Source organism: Pelobates fuscus, chromosome 4 (genome assembly GCF_036172605.1).
Source record: "Pelobates fuscus isolate aPelFus1 chromosome 4, aPelFus1.pri, whole genome shotgun sequence".
NCBI lineage: Eukaryota > Metazoa > Chordata > Amphibia > Anura > Pelobatidae > Pelobates > Pelobates fuscus.
In genome coordinates, this window is record NC_086320.1 from 301,471,045 (window position 1) to 301,497,011 (window position 25,967).

At 38.7% G+C, this 25,967-nt stretch overlaps 1 protein-coding gene across 1 annotated transcript in view; it reads right to left on the minus strand.

Annotated features, from left to right (window-relative positions):
• CALCR (calcitonin receptor) overlaps positions 1–25,967 on the minus strand; it is a 404,852-nt gene that overhangs the window by 98,440 nt on the left and 280,445 nt on the right. Inside the window, exon 6 of the mRNA XM_063452257.1 lies at positions 547–638. Coding sequence (XP_063308327.1) covers positions 547–638 — 92 coding nt within the window. The remainder of the gene's footprint in view (positions 1–546; positions 639–25,967) is intronic.

A 25,967-nucleotide genomic window follows, 5' to 3' on the forward strand; every position in this document is an offset into this window, starting at 1 on the left:
AACTATATTCATCTTGTTTGATCAAGGTATGTACGGCAAATTCACTTTAATCTAATCCATTGAGAATGTCCATTGCATTATACATCAAATAGTGGTCTTCAATCGCTGTATGTTAAAAGCCACATACATGGCTTAATAAACACAGGGCTTCTAAAGAATATAAATTGCATCCTTTGCTTGTTCATCATGTTTATGCATCAGCTCTCATTACATTCGGGATACATGATTGATTGCTTCACGTCTTTGATTCCCCAAACCCCGCACTTATTGTTATGCACCCAAACTGACACTTAAAAGGGTTAATTAAAATTGAGAACTTCATAAAATCCATCCGGTAGGGGAAATGACATCTGATTATAAAAATATAGCTCTGTGTATTGAGATTTGAACTGTGGAAATACACAAGATGTGACTTACATGAACCAGTGACAAACAAATGTAACTGCTTTTCAAATCAGCATTCTACTCCATCCACATCATGTTAGCTTGTAACTGTGACTGGCAAATAAAATTAACAATTGAGTTATGTATTCTGGTGGCACTTACTTGAAATAGAAGAAAATTCCAAGGGAAATCAGCAAAGAAACGATTGACAAGGTATGTCCTACAATTGCCATGTAGTAGAGTATATACGCCATCTAGAAGTAAAAGACAGAAATAAATGATGATGGACAAAAACAATAATGATTCTTAGAAGTCTGGCCATGTTCCTAAGGAAAATTATCCCCTGATGGGTGAAAAACATTAACAAGCTAATCTAAATTCATGATTAGAAACTGGTGATGTCCTTCAGGATGAATAATGGTATCCTTAACAATATAAACAGAGAGGATGTATTTAAATAGTGTTTTATAATACTGAAGCATTTCTAATCCCTTAACGTTATCTCCCGATGGCTGCAAATCAGTTCTTTTAAATGCATTACAAGTGAATAATTTCAGAACTGCAAAATGATAGTATTATCATCTTAACTCGTAACTTGATCTGTGGCACACTTCTTGCTTCTACAAAGTTCTCTTTTGGATTTTTTTTTTATAAACTAGTAAGAAAAACTGCTAGTATTTATTTTTACTTTTGTTTTACCTGTAATAAACCGAAATCTATAACTTTTTCTACACGATAAATTAATTTATCTTTATTGACTAAACAAGATTACCTCATACTTAAAGGAACACTATTGTGTTTGCCAAACAAATGTGTATTCCTAACGCTATAGTGCCCTAGACACTGTTTATGTGAACGAGCCCCCGCTGCCATTGATGATTTCAGCCAATCCAATGCTTCCCCAATAGAAAGCATTGGGAGGCTAATGCGCAGGCGTGGAAAAACACCACACTGCCCAAAACAGTTGGTTTCTCTGGGACCATTTGATTGAAATAATGGGATTTTACCCCACTAATTAGCAGTAGCGAATATAGTTGCTGTCAGTATGACAGCCACTAGATGCAGGTAAACCCTACAATAAAAATATTGCAGAACAGCAATGTTTTCAGCTTCAGGGTTAAAACAGAGGGGATAAATAACCCAGACCACTTCATTAACATTTAAAGGAACAATCCCACTGTGTCTCGGAGTGTGGGCGCTATTTTACCTTCAGGGGTTAAACTTTTTTCAAACTATTTAAACCAAATGTTGCTCCCCAGTAGCCAACAGCTTTGCCCCCTCTGTTACTTCCTCCAGCCGCCATCCACTCCATTATTGTTTGTCTTTGCAGCTGGTGATAGGCTAAGAGCATTACTCGACACTCTCAGCCTATGACTGACTGCCTATTGAGAGTAACCAAGTACTATACCAAGTAAGAATGCCTTTTAATCTATTTTTTGTTGGTCATTGTGTCTTTACTTTGTATTGATTAACTGTATAAGTACCATTCACACATTTATACGGTGGCAGGTTTATTATTTTTTGGGGCATTTTTTTTTTTTTAAAGGAATCAAAATTACACTCTACAATAATGAAACGTATCTTAATTGATTGTCAGATGCTTCAGCAAAAAATACATCTGTGAAATAGCATACTGAATTACATACGCAGCTGTGTTTCTAAGGCAAATAGAATAACTTTTTGCATAGTTTTTTTTTCTAATAACAGCTAAAGGTGTTTTTCCTCTAGTAAATAATTTAACCCCTTAAAGGACCAAACTTCTGGAATAAAAGGGAATCATGACATGTCAGGGGTTAAAGCATTTCCAAAGAGTCTGTGAAGTGCAATAATCTACAGATTTCTGCCTCCTCCATTTCCTAAGATAAAAGAAGAGCGGATGAATTTATTTTTAATTTAATTTAATTTTTATTTTTTTAATGCAGGGAAGATTTATGCACACTGGAAAACAGAATTCATATTATATTCCTTTGTAATGAGGGCTATTTATTGTTGTTTGCTCAAAAATGTAAACAAAAGAAATCTGTCATCATCTATCAAGGAAGTAACCCCTTTGACGGGGTTCAGATACATTGTGATAAACTATGACTATAAACTATGAGAGCAAAGGTCATATGGTTTATAAATGTCTGCCGAGCCTGCCCCTTGATTGACTGTTTTATACGTATGTATTTATATTGCATGCTTTGTTAGTCATAGGGTAGTGGTAATTGGTGTCAGAGTGACTCTAAGTGTGAGTTACACTGTTAAAGCTTCTTTAATTTGAGGTCAGCACTGGAAAACTTACCCCCACTATCAGAATCACGTAAATCTGGATGCTGGTGGGCGGGGTAAAAGAGGACAGGCCAGTGACATAAATAATATTACTTGTGGAGAGGATGATTGGGGTACGTTGGCTTAGTAAGGTGGGGAAGTTCAGGAGCAATAGTTATGTTAGCATTTGTTTGGTAGGTTCGAGCTTGTCAGTAGCTCCGAGCCTGAGTGTGTAGCGGTATCTTGGTATACCTCTACAAGTGGTTGACGATGCCCTTGGTGGCTGTGTGTGTGTTGTATGATAAATTATGTGTTAAGATTGCTGTCATTTATGTGGGGGTCATTGTCTAGGAGTTTAACAGAAAAGTATTGGGCTTCAATGTCTTTAAGTGTGCTTGACTCTGATCCCCTTTTTACTGATACAAAATGTGATACTTTCCCAAGAAATATTGTGTCCGGATTTATTGGGGGGATGGTGTTATGATGGGTTTATTAGGAATATGCCTAGGGGACGACTATGCGCATGTCATGTATATAGGAATTCCTTCCGAACTGTAGAAACTAGGACCATGCAGAGCGCCATCATAAGACATACTAATGCCCCTCGTTGGCAATATGACCATTTATATCATTAGATGTGCTTGTACTGAGAACAAGCACTAGTACCATGCAGAGTGCCATCATTAGACATTTGTTAGCTCTTAAAGGGCACTAGGATCTTGTAAATCACTAGGCACACTCTTACTGTGAACGGCACTAGAATACTGCAGATAAAACTTTCTACATGGTCCTGTAGGTTGGGGGCCAGAGATGTGACTAACGAGCCCCCCTCATTTTCAGCCTTCCCATCCTGATCACACACACTCACATTGATATACACACTCACATTCATAAACACACATATACGCACATTCACACACTCACATTTGATTTTTATTTAGATACCTGGTATCCAGTGGCTTGCTGCTAGGATCCGTCTGTGCACTCATTACATACTTCCCTGTAGCTCTGTACTGGTGCTGGGTTGATACTACATACCTTTTCCTGGCATCCATACAGGGTGGAGAGAGAGCTGCACAGTGAGAGCACAGATTGATCCTAGTACCTAACTTGCAATTAGGCAATCTTTAAAACGAAATCCACATAACAGGCACTTCTACTCAGAAACCACTGAGCTCCCTCTGGCGAGAGTAGTGTGCTCTGTGCATCGCTTTGACACCTGACAACTGTGGAAAACCACCCCCTCCCACATTTCCCCAAGTTAGTATGCAATTGCACTAAACAAAAAAGTATCTTCGTTCGAGGCGAGTTCCGCACCATTGAAATGTAAATTTTAGTAAATGTATATCTTTATTAAAGCTATTAACTTCATGTATTTAAATAATATACAGTGGGACCTTACAAATGAAAATCCATTGAAAATAATGCCTCTATTTACAATTTTTTTTTCGCAATACAAAGCAAGTTTCCCCAGGATGCATTGCAACTGGGAGGTTAATAGCACCGCCCCCTGCATGCTGGAGCCTGTGGGTAGCACGTGGCGTCTAGTGTGGAGGTGTTGGAGCGGCTTTTGCATCGAGTTTTGGAGCTATTCTGGAAATTGTTTGCAGTTGTTTTGGGACTTTTTGGTGCATTTCTCAAGCTGTGGAAAGGTAGGGTGCTGAGCTTTGTCGTTTGCATGCCTTTTATTGTGTGTTCTGCATTGTGGGTTGGGTTCCATGCCAGCTCATTTTTACTTTTTTCTGACCTCCAGAATGGATTAATTGGTTTTCAATGCATTCCTATGGGAAACCGCGTTTCGGTTTACAAATGTTTCGCAATAAGAAACGTCCCGGAGAACGCATTCAATTCGTAAACCGAGGTCCCACTGTATATGCATTTTTGGACGCTCAATTTCCTTTTAAGGTCAGAATAGATGAACATGGAAACATAAGTGACTTTGAAAATTACAATTTGAAAAATATGAATGTGTTCTAGGCATATCACTTCATCTTTAGTATAACTAATTAGTGAATAAAATTTTAAACATTTCAGGGTTTCTCAAACACTTTTTAGTGTCAAGTAGAATAATCCCTATTGGCATTATTCTATTGGTTCCCCCAAAATAAATGCTCAAACACGACCCCAGTTATGCTACTCAAAATGCGCAAAACCATTACAGATGACTGCTGGAGGGGATGTGGAGTAAAGGGGACATACTTACACATGTAGTGGGAGTGTCCTAGGGTTGCCAGGTTCTGGAAGGCCATAAGGGGCCTCCTCACACAGGTGTTTTCTAGAGCCCCGGATTTGGATCCTTGGGTATATCTATTGAACAGATCCATAGAGGGCTGGACTAGAAGGGAACAAAAACTAATTCACAAAGTCACCTTAGATGCGAGAAGAGCTATAGCACGCACATGGCTACAACCAGATATGCCACACATAGCAAGCGTCATAGCGAGAATTAGGGAAGTACGCTTAATGGACGACCTGACTGCAAGGGTTAGAGGGACCACAGAAGCTGTGGGAGCCGTGGGATGACAGCCCACTGAGCGCTTAGGTGCCGGGGGGGTCTTTGGGGGGTCGCCTTGGTTCCCCCCCTCGCTCCCTTGCCCCTTGGTCCCCCCCCCCCCATCTCCTTCATCTCGTCCTCAGGTGCCCCGCCGAATATTTTGATTCCTTGCTTTTCCTTCTCATTCCTTTTCACTCTTTGTCTTTACTGATCTTTCTCTCCATGTTCCTTTTCTCTCCATGTTATTTTCTCTCTTTCCTGATCCTCTCTGGTATTACATGTTTTACTTTGTGGAACTCCTTTCTTTCTTCTTCTCTCTACTCCTGTATGTTTTGACTAAATCACAGCCCTGGCATCTACAGGACAAGAAGCAGGAGAAATACGGATACAGGGATCTTTAGTCGTAACCATTAGGAAATAAGACTTGGGAGGTACACATATGTCAGCTTACCCCGGCAGAAGAATTCCTATAGCTACCTAAGTATCTATGTTCCGGTCTGGACACATTATTTAATAATGCATATTCATATTTGACAGGCCACGAAAAGTTATCTATATTATTATTCTTGTTATAAGTTATAGGGAGTGTGTCTTGGCCTTATCCACCTGCATTACTGCCGTACACGACAAATATATAGAAAGCACCTTGGTAAATGACAGAGGCATATGGGTACTGCAGAAATTGCTGTAAATATTGTATTACAGATGATCTGAGTTGTGATGCCTGACGCCAATGTTTATACTGTTTGTTTCCAACATAACTGTGAAAAGTGCATATACGCAATGTCTGTCCTAAGTACTCTGTTGTATAATGTTACATGCTACAGGATATATCTGTACGGGCTTTGATGGTTTGTGATTTTGCAATGCACAACTAAAAATAAAGAATGATAGAAAAAACAAAATAAATGCTCAAAAGGCTTTTAAAAGTTTTATTTACCTATAGTTCTGGGTGAAGCTCCCTTGCGTTGCTCAGTGCACTCTTGTCTGACGCCACGGGAGCAGCGTTAAGATCTAATCAAAGGCTTCTCTAACAGAAGCCTTTGATTAGAGGATATTATGAGCTCAGAGTAAATGCATGCTCTCTGAGCCTGCAAAGGGGAAGGGGTTAAAAAATATTGAGAATGGAGAGAGGAAGGAGGGCTTTAAACCATGTGGTAGGGAGAAGAGACAAGGGCTTCTCCTGCAAGGGAGAAGCGGTTATGCCTGTCGGCAAAGTGCACTGTGCGCTGACAACAGACGTAAAATATGAACTGAATTTTACATTAGGCAGCCCGGAGCAGAGGTCTAGGCTGCCCAAATCACGTGTGCTAGTGGTGAAACCTGCCCCTCACTCACAATTAAAAATAACTCTGGGTGTGCAGTATTTCAAGTTAAAACACCGCACATACAGACTCCTACCACCATGACCACTTCAAAAAGAAGCAGTGATCATGGTGGTTGGAGTAACCCTTTAACATGTTATTTTTCTATATATATATATATATATTTTTTTTTTTTAATTAATGAGGAATAGTGTATGAATTAATTCACAATTTCCTGTGCTGTAGTCACTATAGTTTATATTTCATTGTGTACCGTTGCTTAAAATACTTATATATAAACTACCTCTCATTGACCTTGCATCAATTTGAGCAGATTATCTGCTCTAATTGTTATGCTTTCTAGAATTTCCACAGTTTAATTACTGCAGTGTTAAAAGTTAAAATAATCATTGCCATTTAAATCGATTGCAATGCATGTGCTATGGTTTTGCTTGTGCATGACTTGGAGTTTATTATCAGGATATCATAATGATGTGAACAATTAATAATTAAACAATCAAACAAAGCAACCTCCAAATAGAGGAAACGTGTTACTCCAAAAGTGCTTAGAATATAAAATTATGTAGACAGCATCACCCTTTTCCCAACACACCACAATAAACACAAAACCTCTAGTGGTACAAGTAAAACCTCTACATGTGGTGGAGAGCTGAGAGTTAGTTGTAAAGGGGTAACTTACCCCGTGTATTAGTTGATATGTACAAAAGTATATGCGAACCACATGAAAATAAATAGGAAATAACAGAATTTCATTTAGATCAGGGGTGGGCAATCTTTTTCCCTCCAGATGTTTTGGACTACATCTCCAATAATGCTCTTAGGGCCATAATGCTAGCAAAGCATCAAGGGAGTAGTCCATAACATCTGGAAGTCTGAAGATTGCCCACCCCTGGTGTAGATGATAATTAAATATAAGCAATATATCTTTAAGGTCAGGTCACTCACATGTAATGGAGCCTATATGTATTGGCTGCACGAATAGTTATATTTACAGAACCAGTACATATTGGCTCCAATACATCCTTAATTACCATCTACAATATATGCTGATATTTTCTGTTTATTTTCATGTATGTGACATATACTTCTGTACATATTAACAAATACATGGGGTATGTTACCCCTTTAATATTCACTCTCAGCACTCCACCCTAGGTACTTGTAACACTAGTGTATATTTTGTGCAATAAACAATCTAAAACTAACTATTTTAACCCCTTAAGGACCAAACTTCTGGAATAAAAGGGAATCATGACATGTCACACACGTCATGTGTCCTTAAGGGGTTAAAGGGACCCTTTATAGCTTACTTATCTTAATTAAAGAAACACTCCATTCCAAAAAAATTAAAACAAAAATCTACAAAACTACTATTTAATAGATATACCCGAATGAAAACATGCATGTATTTATTTATTGTCATTTGGGGTATATCTAAAATAACTTGCAAAAGCTGCAGATCATTAGTCTGCAGCCTTTTCAAGGCCTCCCATTTTTCCCCACCCAGACTTTCAGCAGAAGAGGATGCAGAGGAACAATGAAGGAAGCAAGTGAGCAGTTAAGGAAGCAGGGACGCAGAGGATTAGAGCAAACAAGAGAGCTAAGGTACAGTGAGCATACAGATACAGGTGATACTCGAAAAATTAGAATATCGTGCAAAAGTTCCTTTATTTCAATAATGCAACGTAAAAGGGGAAACTAATATATGAGATAGACGCATTACATGCAAAGCAAGATAGTTCAATCCGTGATTTGTCATAAGTGCAATGATTATGGCTTACAGCTCATGAAAACCCCAAATCCACAATCTCAGTAAATTAGAATATTACATGCAACCAATAAAACAAGGAGTGTACATAGAACAAAATTGGACCTCTGAAAAGAATAAGTATGGACTCAGTACTTGGTTTGGGTCCCTTTTGCAGCAATTACTGCTTCAATGCGACGTGGCATGGAAACTATCAGCCTGTGGCACTGCTGAGGTGTTATGGGAGACCAGGATGCTTCGATAGCGGCCTTCAGCTCTTCTGCATTGTTCGGTCTCATGTCTCTCATCTTTCTCTTGGCAATGCCCCACAGATTTTCTATGGGGTTCAGGTCAGGCGAGTTTGCTGGCCAATCAAGCACAGTAATCCCACGGTCATTGAACCAGGGTTTAGTGCTTTTGGCAGTGTGGGCAGGTGCCAAGTCCCGTTGGAAAATGAAGTCAGCATTCCCATAAAGCTCGTCTGTGGAAGGAAGCATGAAGTGCTCCAAAATCTGAAGTACTTTATGTGTTTGGAGTGGTTATTCAAGTGGTTTTGGTACTTAGAACCTGTCCCTTTTCTCTGGAAATGTAAAACATTGCCATTTTAGAGAAAAGACAATGTTTACAGTTTCTTGAGAACATGCCTCTAATGAATGCCAGACTGACAGCCATTAGAGACACTTGACTGCTGACCCATATAACCCTTTTACCCCTGTTGCCCCAAATAAAACACACCAGACCTGAATAAGTTGGGTAAGGGCAATGGCCACAGCTTTATTTAACCATAAACATCATGCCAGCAAATTCCTCTGTCAGATAGCTCTACACCGTTCTCCAAGAGTCCACAGCAGCCTGCCTCCCGCCATCAGCTCCCGGCAGGCTGCGACTACCCAAGCCGCTTTGGAGGTTTCATCCCTTGTATTTGTGCTGGCCAGGAACCGCAAGCTGTGACAAAACAAGAACACAAAGATACCAACACCAGAAACCGAACACAACCAAACCTACTACTGGGCGGGAGGGTGGGAAAGTCAGGACCCTCAACTTGTCTGCGCTGACTGGTAAGGCCCCTCCTCCCTTGTCCCTTTTTTCTCCTGCTACCATTAGCAACCATGTATCTATCTTGGGCCAACCCCCCTCCCCCCCCCCAACCTTGGGCATCAGTCATGCTCTCCCTTCCTTATTTTCCAGGGAGAAACCTCCTCATAATGGGCCTCAAAAATCAAAGGTCTTTGTATTTAGTGTTATCATGCCCACTATAATGATGGCAAATGCTGTTAATGCTTGTCATAGAAATGCACTAGATTCAATCCTTCTCTAAAAGCATACATTTGGAGGAGCACTGCCACAGCATTTTCCTGCCATTGGGTTCACAGATCAAGTGATAAAGTTAAGCATCAAATGGAGAAACAGGAAAAGTAGAAAAAAAATCTACATTTGTACATTATATAATTATTAGATGTATAAAATACAGATATATAAATATAGATATATATATTTTTTTTATTGCTCCTTCCTTTTCCCCATTTTTGGCTCACGTCTCACTTGATCTGTGATAAAGAAAAAAACAACAACATTTAGTTTCTGTCCCTTAGCCAATCCTATTTTCTTCCCATCAATCATATTTTTTGTTGTTACTATGGGCAGAATGTAGAATCGTGACCCCAGAACCATACACGTTCAGCATTGCATGCTTCAGTAAGTCCGTGATTTGTGTATATTTTGGCTTGGAGCTCAGGAATTCCACTGATCACCCAATCAGCGTCATTTTGGCCAAACTTTAGTTCGACCCCAAACGAATCTCGGTGTCTACTAAAATTATTCAAGCTCAGCCAACTAGTGGATGAGGGTGATCTGGGTAATATTCTACATAAGTTGTATAGCAAGTGGATGCTTCACATTACATCACCTGTGTATTTTAACTCTGGCCTCTGCCTGAATTTTACTCTTGTACTCAATAGGATGGTACATAAATTCCCAAATGATGTGGTGGTTTTTTTCTTTGTTTTTGACCTCTGCACCTAAATTGCTTAAGAGCTAAGCAGCAGAAACTATGATCCTAATGGGGTTGATTTATACAAGTGCTCTGATTTAAAATGTAGTACAGAAATGTAAAAAGGGACTGGTCACCAATGGAATTATCTTTCTTTTTCCACTGGCTTGCATTGTGATTGCCTCTCTTTTAGTGTTTTAGACCACGTTTTTCGAATAGAGCAACCTGATAAATCTCCAGTGTGTTTAAGCCACGGGCAGCCTGCTCAAGGTGTCAGTGGTTATAGTTTGCTGTGTGTGATGTGTGGCACCAGACACAAATGTTGCACAAAATGGGTATTACTAACCAGAAAGGGATTATTCTAGCTGGCTAATTGTGGGAAGTGGGACTGGACATAAAACAAAATGTATTTATCTCCATAATGAGACATTTAAAAAAAAATAAAGTAAGGCTGAGTCTTTGCATCCCAACCACTTCATTAAGACTAAGTGGTTATGTGCTTTGTGTGTCCCTTTAACTAATTCAATGACATAAAAACATCACTAAATGTATCAATCCCTATTTTGTACATCAAGTTCAGACCGCCACCACCATAATGGGAAACCATCGCACCATAATCACTATAGCACCAATTTAGAAGGAGACAAAATGCAATCTCTTTTATTTGTCTTCCATTCCTATGTTTGACACTGGAGCATCACTCGATACATAACTATGCATCTTTGCATAATGTCAGTTTGATTTTTCTAAATCTGCTTTGACTTCCAATATGCTCTTCATTTTATTTAAATTTTTTATATTTATTTATATATACAGCATTTTGCATAAAACTGTATACAAATAACCAGGAAAGAACCAAAACAGGATAAAAAAAAAAAGACAAAAATAAGTTACATGGTTTATTACCCACAAGATGCAGTAAAAGGTGACAGGAAGTTATGTCAACGGCACATGACAGGAAGTAAAGGAACATGTGCATGGTGGAAAGTTAAGGAGACTGTAAATTAAAAAAAAGCAAAGTAAATTGTCAATATCAGGAAGTGTGATTGTGGTTATATTTACAAATATAGATATGTGTTGCATATCGTAAAAAAAAAGTGCAATCAATTATATTGCACTTATAATACTAAACACGAGGTTTGCAAAATAATGCACATTGAAACCACATAACTATTAAAGTCCAAATGTAAAGAATAATTCCACACTTTAAAAAAGAAAGAGTTACAAATATTAAACAAATGTAACAAAGTTAATGCATGTTCCAGTGTTTAAAAACACGATAAGAAAGAATATAAATTTAAACAAAGTTGGTTATCTGCATTTCACATTGTACATGAAGAAAACCACTCACAAGAAAATAGAGCAAACAATACTTTTCTTCTACATATTTTCCTTGTGCTATTATTAGCTCTTTAATTTTTATTGGCATTTCTATCTTATTTCTCCATTTAATTGTGCATTGAGAAAAAAATTGTTTTGTTAATATATTGAAATTATATGCATGCTGCCAAAAGCAGTGACTCAACGTTTCCCTCTTCATGCCTATTTGTGATGTGTTTAAATGAATTTAATTAACTCACAATATTTATGAATTTTAGCACATGCAAGCTGTAACCAAGTTCATGAAGACTGCACGTAGATGTAAGGAGGAAGCAGTCTGCATAAACAGGTGCTGGACGTGTTTGTGTGATGCAGATTGGATCAGGATTCATATTATTATTTTACTTGGTCTATTCATTTGATTAATATAATAAGAGCATTAATAATAAGCAGATGAAGTAAAAATCAAATACAGAATATTATAACTCACACATGTAGAACAATATCAAGCTGTGAAAACATCAAAATATAAAAAAATAATAATCACAAAACCATTTAAAAAGAATATATTTAAGCTGGAGGTGAAATGTAGGTATACTGCTAAGCAGAATAATTTATGATTCATTTGTTTTTCAAACATATTACATATTACGATTTTTTATTTTTATTTTTACATTTTTAAATCACACCCAATTCGCCCACACTAATACTTTACTTTGGTAACACATACTGTCAATGCTGATGGGCATATGTATGCGGCTGCCTCTCTATTTTTGTTGGAATGTATTTGTCATATGCCTCTGATTGAGTCATAAATATCTAGAAGATTCCAGTAAAAATGTTATGTGTTCTAGTATACTAGAAAACATGCTCAGACTAGAGGCCAGAATGACTTACTCAGTAGATGCCAGAATGAATGCATTTGAAGGTATCTGTGCAATCCAATAATATACTAGTAGCAAGGGCTGGCCACTAGGGCACCTGAATCTGTCCATTAATGGTTGTAGGCAACAGATTATGCATCAGGACTATGGCACATACTTTTGTTCTTTAATTCAGCAGCAGTACGATGTAGATGCATCATTTACTATAATATTGCAGAGTAAACCTTCTGTTCTTGGGCAAAAGCAGTTTGTATGGATGCTCCCTCCATTGGTAAATATATTTGCATCTGAACTCCGAGCCTTAATCTCAAAGCTTTTCTGAGATAGAAGCTTGAGGGTAAATATAAACGCTGCACATTCCATAAGTTTCCCAAAACGGCAGCACCATGTTCTGGGGGTGTCCCCAATTGCTTTTTGTCTTTCTTACATCATTTTCCAAAAGTCACAAAACCTTTTTATTTTTATATCATTTGTTTTAACTAGACTTCAACACAGCAAATAAACTTGATTTGGCGGAATCCATTTTAGAATTTTTTGTTTAGTTATATTTGTGCAAGTAAATTTAGTCCAAGTGCCATTTCGGTTTCTCCAAATGACATCATCCACGCGATATAGAAAAATAGTAAATCTAAAAAAAAATTTAAAGAAAAGAAAGTCTTTGGGGTCAATATGGCCTGAATATTAGTATAATGGAGGTTCTATGCCTCCCTTATGCCTACACAAGTCTCAAAATAACTGAGACCTACCTGTCAGAGTGCTATAATTGGCTGGCTTAGAAGCCAACCAATAAGGATGCTTTGAATGATCTTTCAGAGTGGGAAAGGCTCTTATAATGCCTCTTTCCTCCTTGAAAGATCAATCTGTACTTAGCCCTACATGTGTGAATATTCATTATATTTTTATGTGCTGCAGGTTTTTGCTGTTCATTTTTTTGTGATTCAGTTCTTTTTTTTTATTTTTAATAACCAAATCGGTTACTCTAGATTTTTATTTGGCCTTTTATGGGGCTGAAGAAAATTAAAGCAAAAAGAAGACATCTCAAGAGGCATGGCTTGCCAAGCAACAATCCAGACATGTCTGTGTGGAGCTCTGCTGAAGCCCCACAAACCAAAGCGCAAGCACAGGTGGTTCTCTCAACTGGAGAGATCCCCATTCCCCGACATCAGGCTTTCCTTTGAGTGCCCATCCGTTGACACCAGCTAAGATGGCACCCAAACTCCAGAGAGACTCTGAGGCCTCAGAGTAATCACAGGAGGACGGATAAACCAGTGAGTCACCTCTCTCTAGCAGAGTGTACCGGGGAAGTGAGTCGGATGATGACTTATCCCCCTCCACGAAGGGAGACATAAAAAAAACCTCCTGGTTGAGCTGAGACATATTTGGATGGAAGACTTGCAGGAGACCCAGGCTGAAGTGGGCATACTGCACCAGAGAGTGACTGCTGTGGAGGAGAGAGAGGGGAGACGAGCAAATCCAGGTCAACACACAACAGTTGGAAAACCTTGCCAAACAAGTCAGGCAGCTGCAGAAATCAGTGGTCTCGAGAGAGAGAGAGAGCCACCACAGATGCCGTGGCATTCCCGAAAGGGTTAAAGACTGAGACTAATTACCCTTTGTCCAAAATATGACAGCTTCCATAGGCCTTAAATGCGGCACTGATACCCCACTCATCATAACCACCTACAGGGTGTGCGAAACAGCAACGGCGCCCATGGAAGCCTCAAGAGACGCCATTGCCACCACCAGAGACATAGCGGTGTGAACCGCCATTATGAATAGGTCCAGGTCCCTAGGAATGGTGAAATTTGATGAATGTACTATATCCATATACAATGATCTCGGTCCTAGTGGAAAGGAGGAAGCTGGCTCCAGTCACAAGGGCCTTACATGACCACACCATCAAATATAGTTGGAACACCGATGGATCTCTGTCAATCTCACATAGAGATCTCCTCAGCTGAAAACCCAGAAACTCTGGGCAAGATGCTGGGCATCCCAGTTAACCCTGCAGGGGAAAAAGCATCCCAAGGAAGCTGCATACCCAAGGTCGACGCAGCGGCTGGAATGAGTAAGAGAGGAAGTGAACGGAACAGACGACCCATTCGACAAAATCCAGGTCATGAACACACTGAACATCCATTAGGATCATAGTCATGTGCAAGTTCAGAACTTGGGGCAACTCACCGGGAGACACTCTATGCACAGGAACCGAACGGCGGCCCTTCACGCGATGACACAGACCAAAAGATTATTGCCAAATATTGCTTTACCCCTTAAGTTTTTCATGTGTTTCTTTCCTTTCCTTTGTTTCCTTTCTTTTTGTTGCCTTGTATATATTGATTGCAAGTTCAGTTCTATGCTTGTAACTTGGGCCCAAGAGGGCATGCTAAATACTGGTCTCAAACGTTACCTATAATATTGTACATTTGTATACTAATGAAAATGATCATTAAAATATAAATTGAAAAAAATGACATCTCATTCTAAGTATTACATATTATTTTACAGGTCTTTCACATGATTTGACTTCCCTCATTATTATTAGAATAAAGGGGAAAGGTGGATTTTTTTTAATTGTGGTGGGGTGGCTAGTGGCTTGGGGACCCATAGCTACCCCAAGGGGAGTAAATGACAAGGACAATGTCATGTTGTGGACAATGTCATGTTGACTCCCCACTCAAAGCCTATGTGTGGGAGGGTAAGTTGGGGGGACAAAGACATGCCCACTCCTTTTCAATCTTTTTCCAATATTATGTCCCCCATTTGTTATATTAATAGCTCCCACCCACCACCCTGGGATGTGGGCTGAAGGGGACAATGTTCCCCCCATTTATTATATTAATAGCCCCCAAATTTGCACATGGATGGAGCGGGAGAGTACACAATTCCCCCATATTTATTTAATGAATAGCACCCGCCTGGGGCAGGCACTAATACGTTGAATAGACATATAAAGATTATTGGGACATTAGGGCTTAAATGTGGTATTTAACATGAGGCATAGTAACATTGAAATGTAAGTAGATAGCTAAGTGATCAGGTAGCTACTTGTTTGGGTAGGGAGATATATGGACCAATTGTCACTAAAAGATGTTCTGTGTTTCTGCGTGGTCTCATATGTCATTTGTTGTAAAATGGCTGTATATATTTTCCTTTAGTGGAAGACACTGCTGTATGTGCTTTTTTAATTTTATTTTTTTTATTAGTAAAATACATGATTTTCACAGGCATTATTTTAAGTGGTGGGCCACAATGCTACCTTACACGAAACTTGTATCATTTTACATTTTTACAAACTGCAATGGTTAGGTATTTAAGATATATCCATAAGTTTATAAAAGGCCAAGCAACCCATGGAGGCATTGTTAAATTCACAGTGCAAAACACTTTTCACTAGTGTTATTTAGTGAGAGGATATTAAATCCCTCAACTGATTTGTTGCAAACTGTAAAAAAGAGGAACGTAATCTGATTTGTTATTTTTCTTATAATACAATATCTAGCTATATAAATCGTCTATGTGATACTTAAAAATAAATGGACGATATACACTTTAAAATCCAACAACTCTCATTACTGATACAACTCAACTGACTAGTATAAACATAAACACATTTTATGAATCATTAAATGCTCGGTGAAATCCAGATTTCCATTAGCATTATTATATCTATATAGACATGTTTGCATACATTTATATGTAAATTTCATTGCTTAATACTGTGTTTATTATGGTTTTGTGAATTATACCAACAATACTGCTTTAATGATCCATTGCTTATGATGCATTGAAAAATAACACCATTTGTATAGTATGCAAATTAATATATAACAGTAAAGCATGGGGGCTCTAAAATGTACTCAGAGGTTAGGAAGAACCCTAAACAGGCCCTCCCTGCCACCCTGACTTAGGCATGAGCAATTTTGTTTGCTTCATGATTCCGATGTGATGGCTGGCCAGTGCTTGCTAGACAGCTGCAAGAATAAAATGTAAAAAAACTACAAAAAAACACCACCTGGGTGTTCCACTGACCACCATATTAGTATAATGGTGTGCACTTGATAAAGTGTTGTAAACACAAAATGCGTAGATTTTCAAGATCTGTCCTGTAGGAGGGAGCTCTTCACTGTATTTCCATTTCAAAATTATCGCTTAATAAATATTTTTTGAAGGAATGGCAATGAACAGAATATTTGTCCATGCTGTTTGCTATTGTTATTTTTAAAGGAATTTAACATTTTAGGTAAAAAATAGCCAAAGTGACTACATAGCTTAAGCCTACTGTCGCCTAAAATGTAAAATACACTTTAAATCTCACAGAAATCACACTTCAATTAATTATCTCATTATTTATAACCTAATCTAAAACATATTTTAGATTACCAATTTAACATAACTCATAAAGTCTAAAGCATTTTTTGCTAGAGGAATAACCCAGTCTATACAAATGTTCAGAGTTTTTGTCTTCAGTCAGATAACAAGCTAACTCAAAATGACACAAAAATTCAGTTAAAGACCTAAAAGGGGATGAGAGTGTACAATCTGGTCCTGCATTAAGGCTAGGTTTGGTACACCAGGCACACCCCTTTTACAAATCTATCTTCTGTGGGTAGAATGGCCAAGAAGCAATCATATAATCTGAAGAACAAGTGGATTAGAAAAGTCACTGTATCAACATTTGCTAAAGGGGTACTTGGGAGACTGAAGCCTTGGATGTTTGACTATTTAGTCCTGAAATTAGGAGAATATTAGAAATATATTTTTTAAAAATGTCAAATTTTTATTTTTCATTAGCCTACTTCTCAAAGCATGTGCCCATTATAAAATGAAAGATCAGTGGCAAAGTGCTCTCAGGCTACTTAGGGGTAGAGGATGGTTCCCGTAGATGACTGTCAGGTGTTGGACATCCAAACATTGCAGCACTAGCTCTTCATTAGTTAGGTAGTGTGGTGGGATAGCATAAAATACCTGTTGGCGCAGCATGAGCTTTTTTTTGGGCTTTCATTGAGAGCCTGGATAGTGCCAGCACCATGTTGTTCATGGGTAAAAATGAGGGGACATAACATAGAAAGGCAGTGATAGGTCAAGGCATATCCTCACCTCACTGTTAGTGTAGCGGTCATTGAGTTTTTCTTTGGGCTAATTCCCCAAATGTTTCTGGAACCTAGCAACTCCCCTGTGCATCAGTGACCACACATGTTCTACATACACCTGGCAAGCTTGTGTGTAGACCAGTAAGATTAAGGGTGTGTAGTGAAGTAAGGAACTTTGCATTCAGCTCTTAATTCTCAAGATGTATGGGAAAAATATATATGAGCTTTTGTATTAGATGTCTCCCGTAATTACACTAAATTTGGATCATTACAGTAAAATAACAATACGTGATGCTTTGAAGCTAGAAGAAATCCAAGCACAGGTTAAAATTTTCTCAATGTGTTCTATTCCTTTTATTATGAATGGTAATGTTAAAATCAGCTCCACTGGTTTGCTGTGGCTGAGAGATAAGTAAAGTAAAGTACATTAAAGTCATCCAAAACCAACTCACCTTTTTTACCAAAATAAAAATGCAAGCAACACGAATGGACTGAATATCAACGTGGTGAGACCATATACTCACTGGCTGGGTGCTGATGTTCAGAAACATTTCTTATTGTTCTTGTCAAACTCTGCTGTCTTCAATCACTGTATTGTGACCTTTTCTACAGCCAGTCAACGTTATACTCTTGAGTAATGACCAGAGGCGTACTTTTTTTTTTCTTGTTTAGATCAATTTCAATCATTTTCTATTGTCTGCATTTCCATAGTGAGCATAATACACAAATTATATTTTGGCTAAAAATGCTGTATCACATTCTGAAGAAATATAAAACATTGATGGAACTCATTTAAAATTTTTAAAGGTGCTGTTTCACATAGCATGACTGCTATATAGGCGCCCTTCCCCCCTCCCCCCCATGTACTGTGCATGCAGTTCCATGATGGGAGCACAGGCCGAGCAGGGGGCGCAAAAATCACTGCTCACACTGCCTAATGATTTTTGCACCCCCCTCGGCCTGCCCCCGGCAAGCACCGGTTTTACAAACCCCACGGTACGCCCCTGGTAATGACAAATCTTCATTCCTACTGGCACGTTTTGCTTGTCTTCAATTAAAAAACAAGAATTAAGTGCTTGGAAGGAGCAAGTGAGTTGAAAAGGTGACCGACTGATTAATTATTAAGTGATGATAACTCATCTATTCTCCTCACCTTTAATTCAATTTCGCCTTTAGCTCCTTCCAGTAATCATTCTGTAGCATGGTTGAATAATTCTTTTGCTTTGCCCATCGACTATAATTTCTTTTTTGTCTTCTTTGACTTCTCTTATGAGTGAGTACTGCTGTAGCTTTGGTATAACCATTTACAATGAGTAATCCAAGCTCTTAGCTATTCACAAATCATAGTTTTGAGCAATTGATATTCTTTTTCTACTTTAGTTTCATCACAAGGAGATCCCCAAGTTATCTATTATTTAAACCCCCTAAAGCTTATTTCATACTAGATTTGAGATTTTGAGGACAAGATTGCGACAAGAACATAACATATCATTAGTCCTTAACGTGTTAAACAAGTACCTACAGAAATAAATATATATAAATAGCTATTCTGTAATACATTTTATAGAATTTTAGGCATTGGTCTTCATTATCCAAATCTTGATCTTTTATGAGTTAATCTTTTATTATTTATCTCAACAGAACTGCTACAGACTTTCAATGCAGTTCTTTCAATATTTTCTAAAAGAATAGTTGGACACAAAATGAAGAAATTGTTAGCGTGTGTGGTCCCACTGCTTATTTCATTACTTAACCAGCATGTTTCAACATTTTGATTACTTTTGTGGGATTACAGAGAATGTAAATATGCCTCTTAAAAAGACAGCCAAACACAACAGTGCACTAAAAAAGTCAATGTGCTTTGAGTCAATTTTTTTAATTTGTATAATAAAACAAAAATTGCCTCACATAGTTTCTCTTGTTTAAATGAAAAGCAAATCCGAGGTATTATTTTAATTAACTGATTTGAATCCATGGTATTTGGATTAGAAACTGTATTGAGAAAAATAGCAGTTTTCAAAAGTACTATTTAAAAACTTGACACTGTTCGCTTTGTTGCATTAATGTACACCAGCTTCAGGACTTTTCATATAGACTTACTTTTGTTTCTTTAAAAGTAAAATTGACACAAAGTCGTTCTGTATAAAATATGTTTGCCTGTGATATGCTATGTGATTTTGCAATGATGTTCTCAATGTCATTGTCATATCTACAAAACTCTTATCCGTTCGGCTTTCCAGTTGAGCAACAACATCTACTGGAAGAAATTGAATTTCCATGCAGAAAGCAAGGCAGAGGGTTACAGTCAACATCTGTGTGTATAAAACCTGGCTAAGACACAGGAAACCAGTAACTTCACTTAACAAAGTAATATTTGTTATAAGATTACTTATATCTCTTACATGTGTGATGAACTTCTCTACTGATGGCTGGATCTCAAAGTCAAACTTTCATAATGTGGACATAATGAGGATTTGTGCTGCCCTTATGAATGTTTAATGGACACGCTAAGCACCATAACCACTACAGCTTAATTAACGTAGTGATTTTGGTGCATAGACTCCATGCCCGAAGTCTGATAAAGTCAAGCACTGCAGTTTGTCAAAATTGTGATGTTTACATTTGTCACTAAGAATTCTTCTAGTGGCTGTCATTCAGACAGCCACTTCCGTGTGAAAGCTTTCACTGAAAATGTTCATGTTTTGCTTTGCAGTGTTTCTGATAGATAAGCATCTAATTGGCAGAATGTGCCAATTGTTGTGCTTGCCCGGTAGGGCTCCAAGGCTTCGGTATGAGAAGCATTCGACTGGTACGGGATCAGTGATCAGGAATCAGGATAAATTCAGAAGAAAAGGAGTGGCTTCAGCACTGAGACAGGGATAGCGCTGGATAAAAGGTGAATTTAATGCCTTTGCATTGCTCTCACAGGAGTCTCTATAATGTAAATGAGCACAGGAATACTCTAACATAAATAAATATATTGATTATTTTAGAACATCATAGTGTTTCTTTATAGAGAATTAAAATGACAGGAGAGGTACAAATTATCAGAGTAAGAGATTCCTACATCTACTTTTCAGTATTCCAAGCATTGCAACATTTAAAAGGCCACAGTCAAAATGCAGCATTTATATGACAAACATTGTTTGAGTAATGGTGAATTCCATTTGCTTTAGAACAACATTAACAATGGTGCCATCTGTAATAAATCTGTGAGAAGTTTTCAAGGTTAATATTAGGGTGGGGGTAAGGTGGTTACAGGTCGGAGGAACTTAAAATTGAGTGGTACACTAAACCTAATGTACATGATACACTGCTGGTAGCTTGGTTGCTTCATCTAAGTGTTGCTTCTAAGTGTGTGTGTGGTTGGAGATATTCTGGAGAGTTTTACAGAAGCTTCAACTGTCTAAGAGTTGTGCTAAGAGTTTTCTTTTTTACTGTTACAGGTAAGATTCATCTGCAGGAAAAGGTTACTGATTGCACAAGGTTTGATTTCCTGTTGGTAATTCTAAGGCATTTGATTTGATTAGGTAGCTACTTGCTATTGATTGCTGTGTAAATTAGCTATTGTTTGCTAATAAGCAGAGGCCTACCCAGGTGTTAAACATTCCTAGTGGGAGGTGTTTTGAGGAGTATATAAGGGCTGTTGTCATTAGCTTGGCTAATAGAGCTTGGTTGCTTCATCTAAGTGTTGCTTCTAAGTGTGTGTGTGGTTGGAGATATTCTGGAGAGTTTTACAGAAGCTTCAACTGTCTAAGAGTTGTGCTAAGAGTTTTCTTTTTTACTGTTACAGGTAAGATTCATCTGTAGGAAAAGGTTACTGATTGCACAAGGTTTGATTTCCTGTTGGTAATTCTAAGGCATTTGATTTGATTAGGTAGCTACTTGCTATTGATTGCTGTGTAAATTAGCTATTGTTTGCAAATAAGCAGAGGCCTACCCAGGTGTTAAACATTCCTAGTGGGAGGTGATTTTAGGAGTATATAAGTTGTATATAAGTTGTTGTCATTAGCTTGGCTAATATAGCTTGGTTGCTTCAAGTAAGTGTTGCTTCTAAGTGTGTGTGGTTGGAGATATTCTGGAGATAAACTGGAGGTAATCTGAGGTATTCAGGAGGATAAATAAAAAGTTAAAATTCCTTTCATTTAAATTATTTACCTTATTGGAATGGCAGACTTAGTTCAATGTAATAGTTGCTATGCATTTGTTTCGCGTTCCACTTTTTGGAGGTTTGGTTGTTGTCTAATCTGTGGACAGTTCTCTATCTTGCGGCAGGAGATTGTATTTTTGAAGTCTGAGATTTGTAAATTATCTGGTAAACAAACTCAGGCTGGAACTGCTGCAAAGCCACTGCCGCAGAGACATACTAGGAATGGCAGATGGATTACTGTAGGATCTGGTAGACTTAGAGTTGTGGATAAAAGGCATATTGCCCAGTCGGTTGCTCTACATAATTCATTTTCTGCACTTTCAGAGTGTAATGGTGTCATGGAGACAGGCACTGAGGCTAGTGGTGTTGTGCCGAGAGGCACGGAGGCTAGTGGTGTTGTGCAGAGAGGCACTGAGGCTAGTGGTGTTGTGCAGAGAGGCACTGAGGCTAGTGGTGTTGTGCAGAGAGGCACTGAGGCTAGTGGTGTTGTTGAGAGAATCATTGAGGCTAGTGGTGTTGTGGAGAGAGGCATTGAGGCTAGTGGTGTGGAGAGAGGCATTGAGGCTAGTGGTGTTGTGGAGAGAGGCATTGAGGCTAGTGGTGTTGTGCAGAGAGGCATTGAGGCTAGTGGTGTGCAGAGAGGCATTGAGGCTAGTGGTGTTGTGCAGAGAGGCACTGAGGCTAGTGGTGTTGTGCAGAGAGGCACTGAGGCTAGTGGTGTTGTGCAGAGAGGCACTGAGGCTAGTGGTGTTGTGCAGAGAGGCACTGAGGCTAGAGGTGTTGTGGAGAGAGGCACTGAGGCTAGAGGTGTTGTGGAGAGAGGCACTGAGGCTAGAGGTGTTGTGGAGAGAGGCACTGAGGCTAGTGGTGTTGTGCAGAGAGGCTTGAAGACTATGGTGAGGCCTAATAGAAAGCAGTTGTTGTTGGGGGATTCCTTCATAAGAGGTGTGGAGATGGACAATGGTGGTCTTGGGAGGTGTCTTCCTGGAGCTACTGCTCACAGAGACAGGAGACGTACGTATATGTAATATTGTTAAGCAAGCAAAGCAGGAAAGGGAATTAGATGTACTTGTCCATTTAGGGACAAATGACTTGGCTTGCAATGAGGTTTCAGAGGTTAAGGAAGTTTTAAGTGTTTTTGCCAATGATATACGGCAGGTTGCTTCCACACTGTCATTCTCTGAAGTTCTGCCTGTGCATAACACTCAGAATGACAGGTTGATGCGTATTAGGGACTTTAACTTGTGGCTTGGTGAATGGTGTCGGGAGCAAGGATTTGGCTTTATTGCTCATGGTAGCTCTGTTTGGAATGGAAATAAACTGTACAAAAAAGATGGTTTGCATCTTTCTCAAAAGGGAACAAATGTTCTCAGTGAGCAGTTCAGAGGTTTTGCTAGGATGTATTTAAACTAGGAGGGGGGGGGGCAAAAGGGTGATAAAACATCAATCCAATTGTCCCCCAAAACAAGGACAGAAGGTGCCTGTAGCAAGTGTGTTAAAAAATGATAAGCTTAGAGTCATGTCTACAAATGCTCGCAGTTTAGGGAATAAGATGCATGAACTTGTGGCAATAATGGCAACTGATAGTGTAGATTTAGTCACTGTTACTGAGACATGGTATAATGAGAAAAATGACTGGGACATAACAATACCAGGGTACTCTTTATATAGAAAAGACAGGGAAGGCAAGAAAGGGGGAGGGGTGGCCCTGTATGTGAAGGATAGCATGAAATCTAGCCTAATAAAGGTTAGTGAGGCTAACATAGAGTCCATTTGGGTTACGTTAGAATTTGGTAATCACACAGTAACTCGTGTAGGTGTGATTTATAGGCCCCCAGGACAAATTGAAGAGTTAGATAATCTACTAGTTGAGGAAATAGCTAAAATGACAATCAAGGGGGAAGTTATCATCATGGGTGACTTTAATCTTCCTGATGTGAATTGGAAAACAAAAATAGCTACTTGTGCCAGGAGCACACATATTCTAAACTCCCTACTGGGATTGTCTCTAAAACAAGTCGTTGAGGAGCCAACTCGTAAAGAGGCCATACTAGATTTAGTGTTAACAAATGGAGATTTGGTATCAGATATTACTGTAGGTGAAAGTTTAGGATCCAGTGATTATCAGTTAGTGTGGTTTAATATTTTTTAGACTTTAGAAAAACAGACTTTTCTAAAATTAGAATATGTGTAAAGGAGTCATTATCAGACTGGAGCAATTTAAATGGAGTCCAAAAGAAATGGGATTATTTAAAAGTTGCACTACTGAAGGCAACAGAAAATTGCATTAGGCTTGTCAGTAAAAGCAAAAAATTCAAGAAACCACTGTGGTACTCCGCAGATGTGGCCAAAATAGTAAAAAACAAAACGTTAGCATTTAGTAATTATAAAAAAACCCAGAGTGAGGAAGACAGAATGACCTATAAGATTAGGCAGAAAGAGGCTAAGCAAGTTATAAGAGCTTCCAAATCACACACAGAAGAGAAAATAGCACAGTCAGTAAAAAAGGGGGACAAAACTTTTTTTAGATACATAAATGAGAAAAGAAAAGTAAAACAAGGATTAGTTAGATTAAAAACAAAAGAAGGAAGGTATGTAGATGAGGATAAAGGTCTAGCTGACTGCCTCAATTAATATTTTTGTTCGGTATTTACAGATGAAAATGAAGGAAAGGGACCTCAGTTAAGAAAAAGGATAAATTAGTCATTTATTACACGTGAATTTACAGAGGAAGAGGTTCTATTTCAACTGTCAAAAGTAAAGACAAATAAGTCAATGGGACCTGATGGAATACACCCAAAGCTATTAAAAGAGCTCAGTGGTGTACTAGCAAAACCATTAACAGATTTATTTAACAATCATTGTTAACAGGAGTAGTCCTAGAAGATTGGAAGTTAGCGAATGTTGTGCCCATTCACAAGAAAGGTAATAGGGAGGAGTCGGGCAACTATAGGCCAGTAAGCGGGGTAGTAGTGGGGAAAGTGATGGAAACCATGTTAAAGGATAGGATTGTTGAACATCTAAAAACACATGGATTTCAAGATCAGAGACAACATGGGTTTACTTCAGGGAGATCATGCCAAACTAATCTTATTGACTTTTTTGATTGGGTAACTAAAATTATAGATCAGGGTGGTGCAGTAGACATTGCTTACCTAGATTTCAGTAAGGCCTTTGACACTGTTGCACATAGAAGGCTTATCAATAAACTACAATCTTTGAGTTTGGATTCCAATATTGTTGAATGGGTAAGGCAGTGGCTGAGTGACAGGCAACAGAGGGTTGTAGTCAATGGAGTATATTCGAAGCTTGGCTTGTCACCAGTGGTGTACCTCAGGGATCTGTACATGGACCCATTCTCTTTAATATTTTTATTAGTGTCTTGATGGTAAGGTGTGTCTTTTTGCGGATGATACCAAGATATGTAACAGGGTTGATGTTCCAGGAGGGATAAGCCAAATGGCAAATGATTTAGGTAAACTAGAAAAATGGTCAGAGTTGTGGCAACTGACATTTAATGTGGATAAGTGCAAGATAATGCATCTTGGACGTAAAAACCCAAGGGCAGAGTACAGAATATTTGATAGACTCCTAACCTCAACATCTGAGGAAAGGGATTTAGGGGTGATTATTTCTGATGACTTAAAGGTAGGCAGACAATGTAATAGAGCAGCAGGAAATGCTAGCAGAATGCTTGGTTGCATAGGGAGAGGTATTAGCAGTAGAAAGAGGGAAGTGCTCATGCCATTGTACAGAACACTGGTGAGACCTCACTTGGAGTATTGTACGCAGTACTGGAGACCGTATCTACAGAAGGATATTGATACCTTAAAGAGAGTTCAGAGAAGGGTTACTAAACTGGTTCATGGATTGCAGGATAAAACTTACCATGGTATGAAAGATACCAGTTCGCCTATTTTCTCCCAAACGGTTCCAGACGAATGCAGCATCCAAGAAGTTTCTCCCCAGCAAGTAGACAGTTACCCAAACATCAGCCTAGACTAGATGAAGGGTACAACAGGAATGAAATTTAATGGTGCTACACTGGCAAGTCCCTGTCACGGTTCTCACCACGACATCCAGACTGCCAGACGAGGTCCCAGAAGTGCCCAATAAGGGATTTGAACCTGGGTACTTTTTAGTCCTGGGCCTGCTGTTTCTCCTCTGAGCCACCATACAGCCTGAAGTTTGTATCTTGCCTTGTATCCAGCACTGGGGGCTGGATGTTATTCTGTGGCTGTTCCAACATTCTCAGCACACCTGTAGCTGATGGCCTCATTAGCCAGGTATAAAACACTGCCTCTCCCAGAAGGCAGTGTCAGTTCCTTGA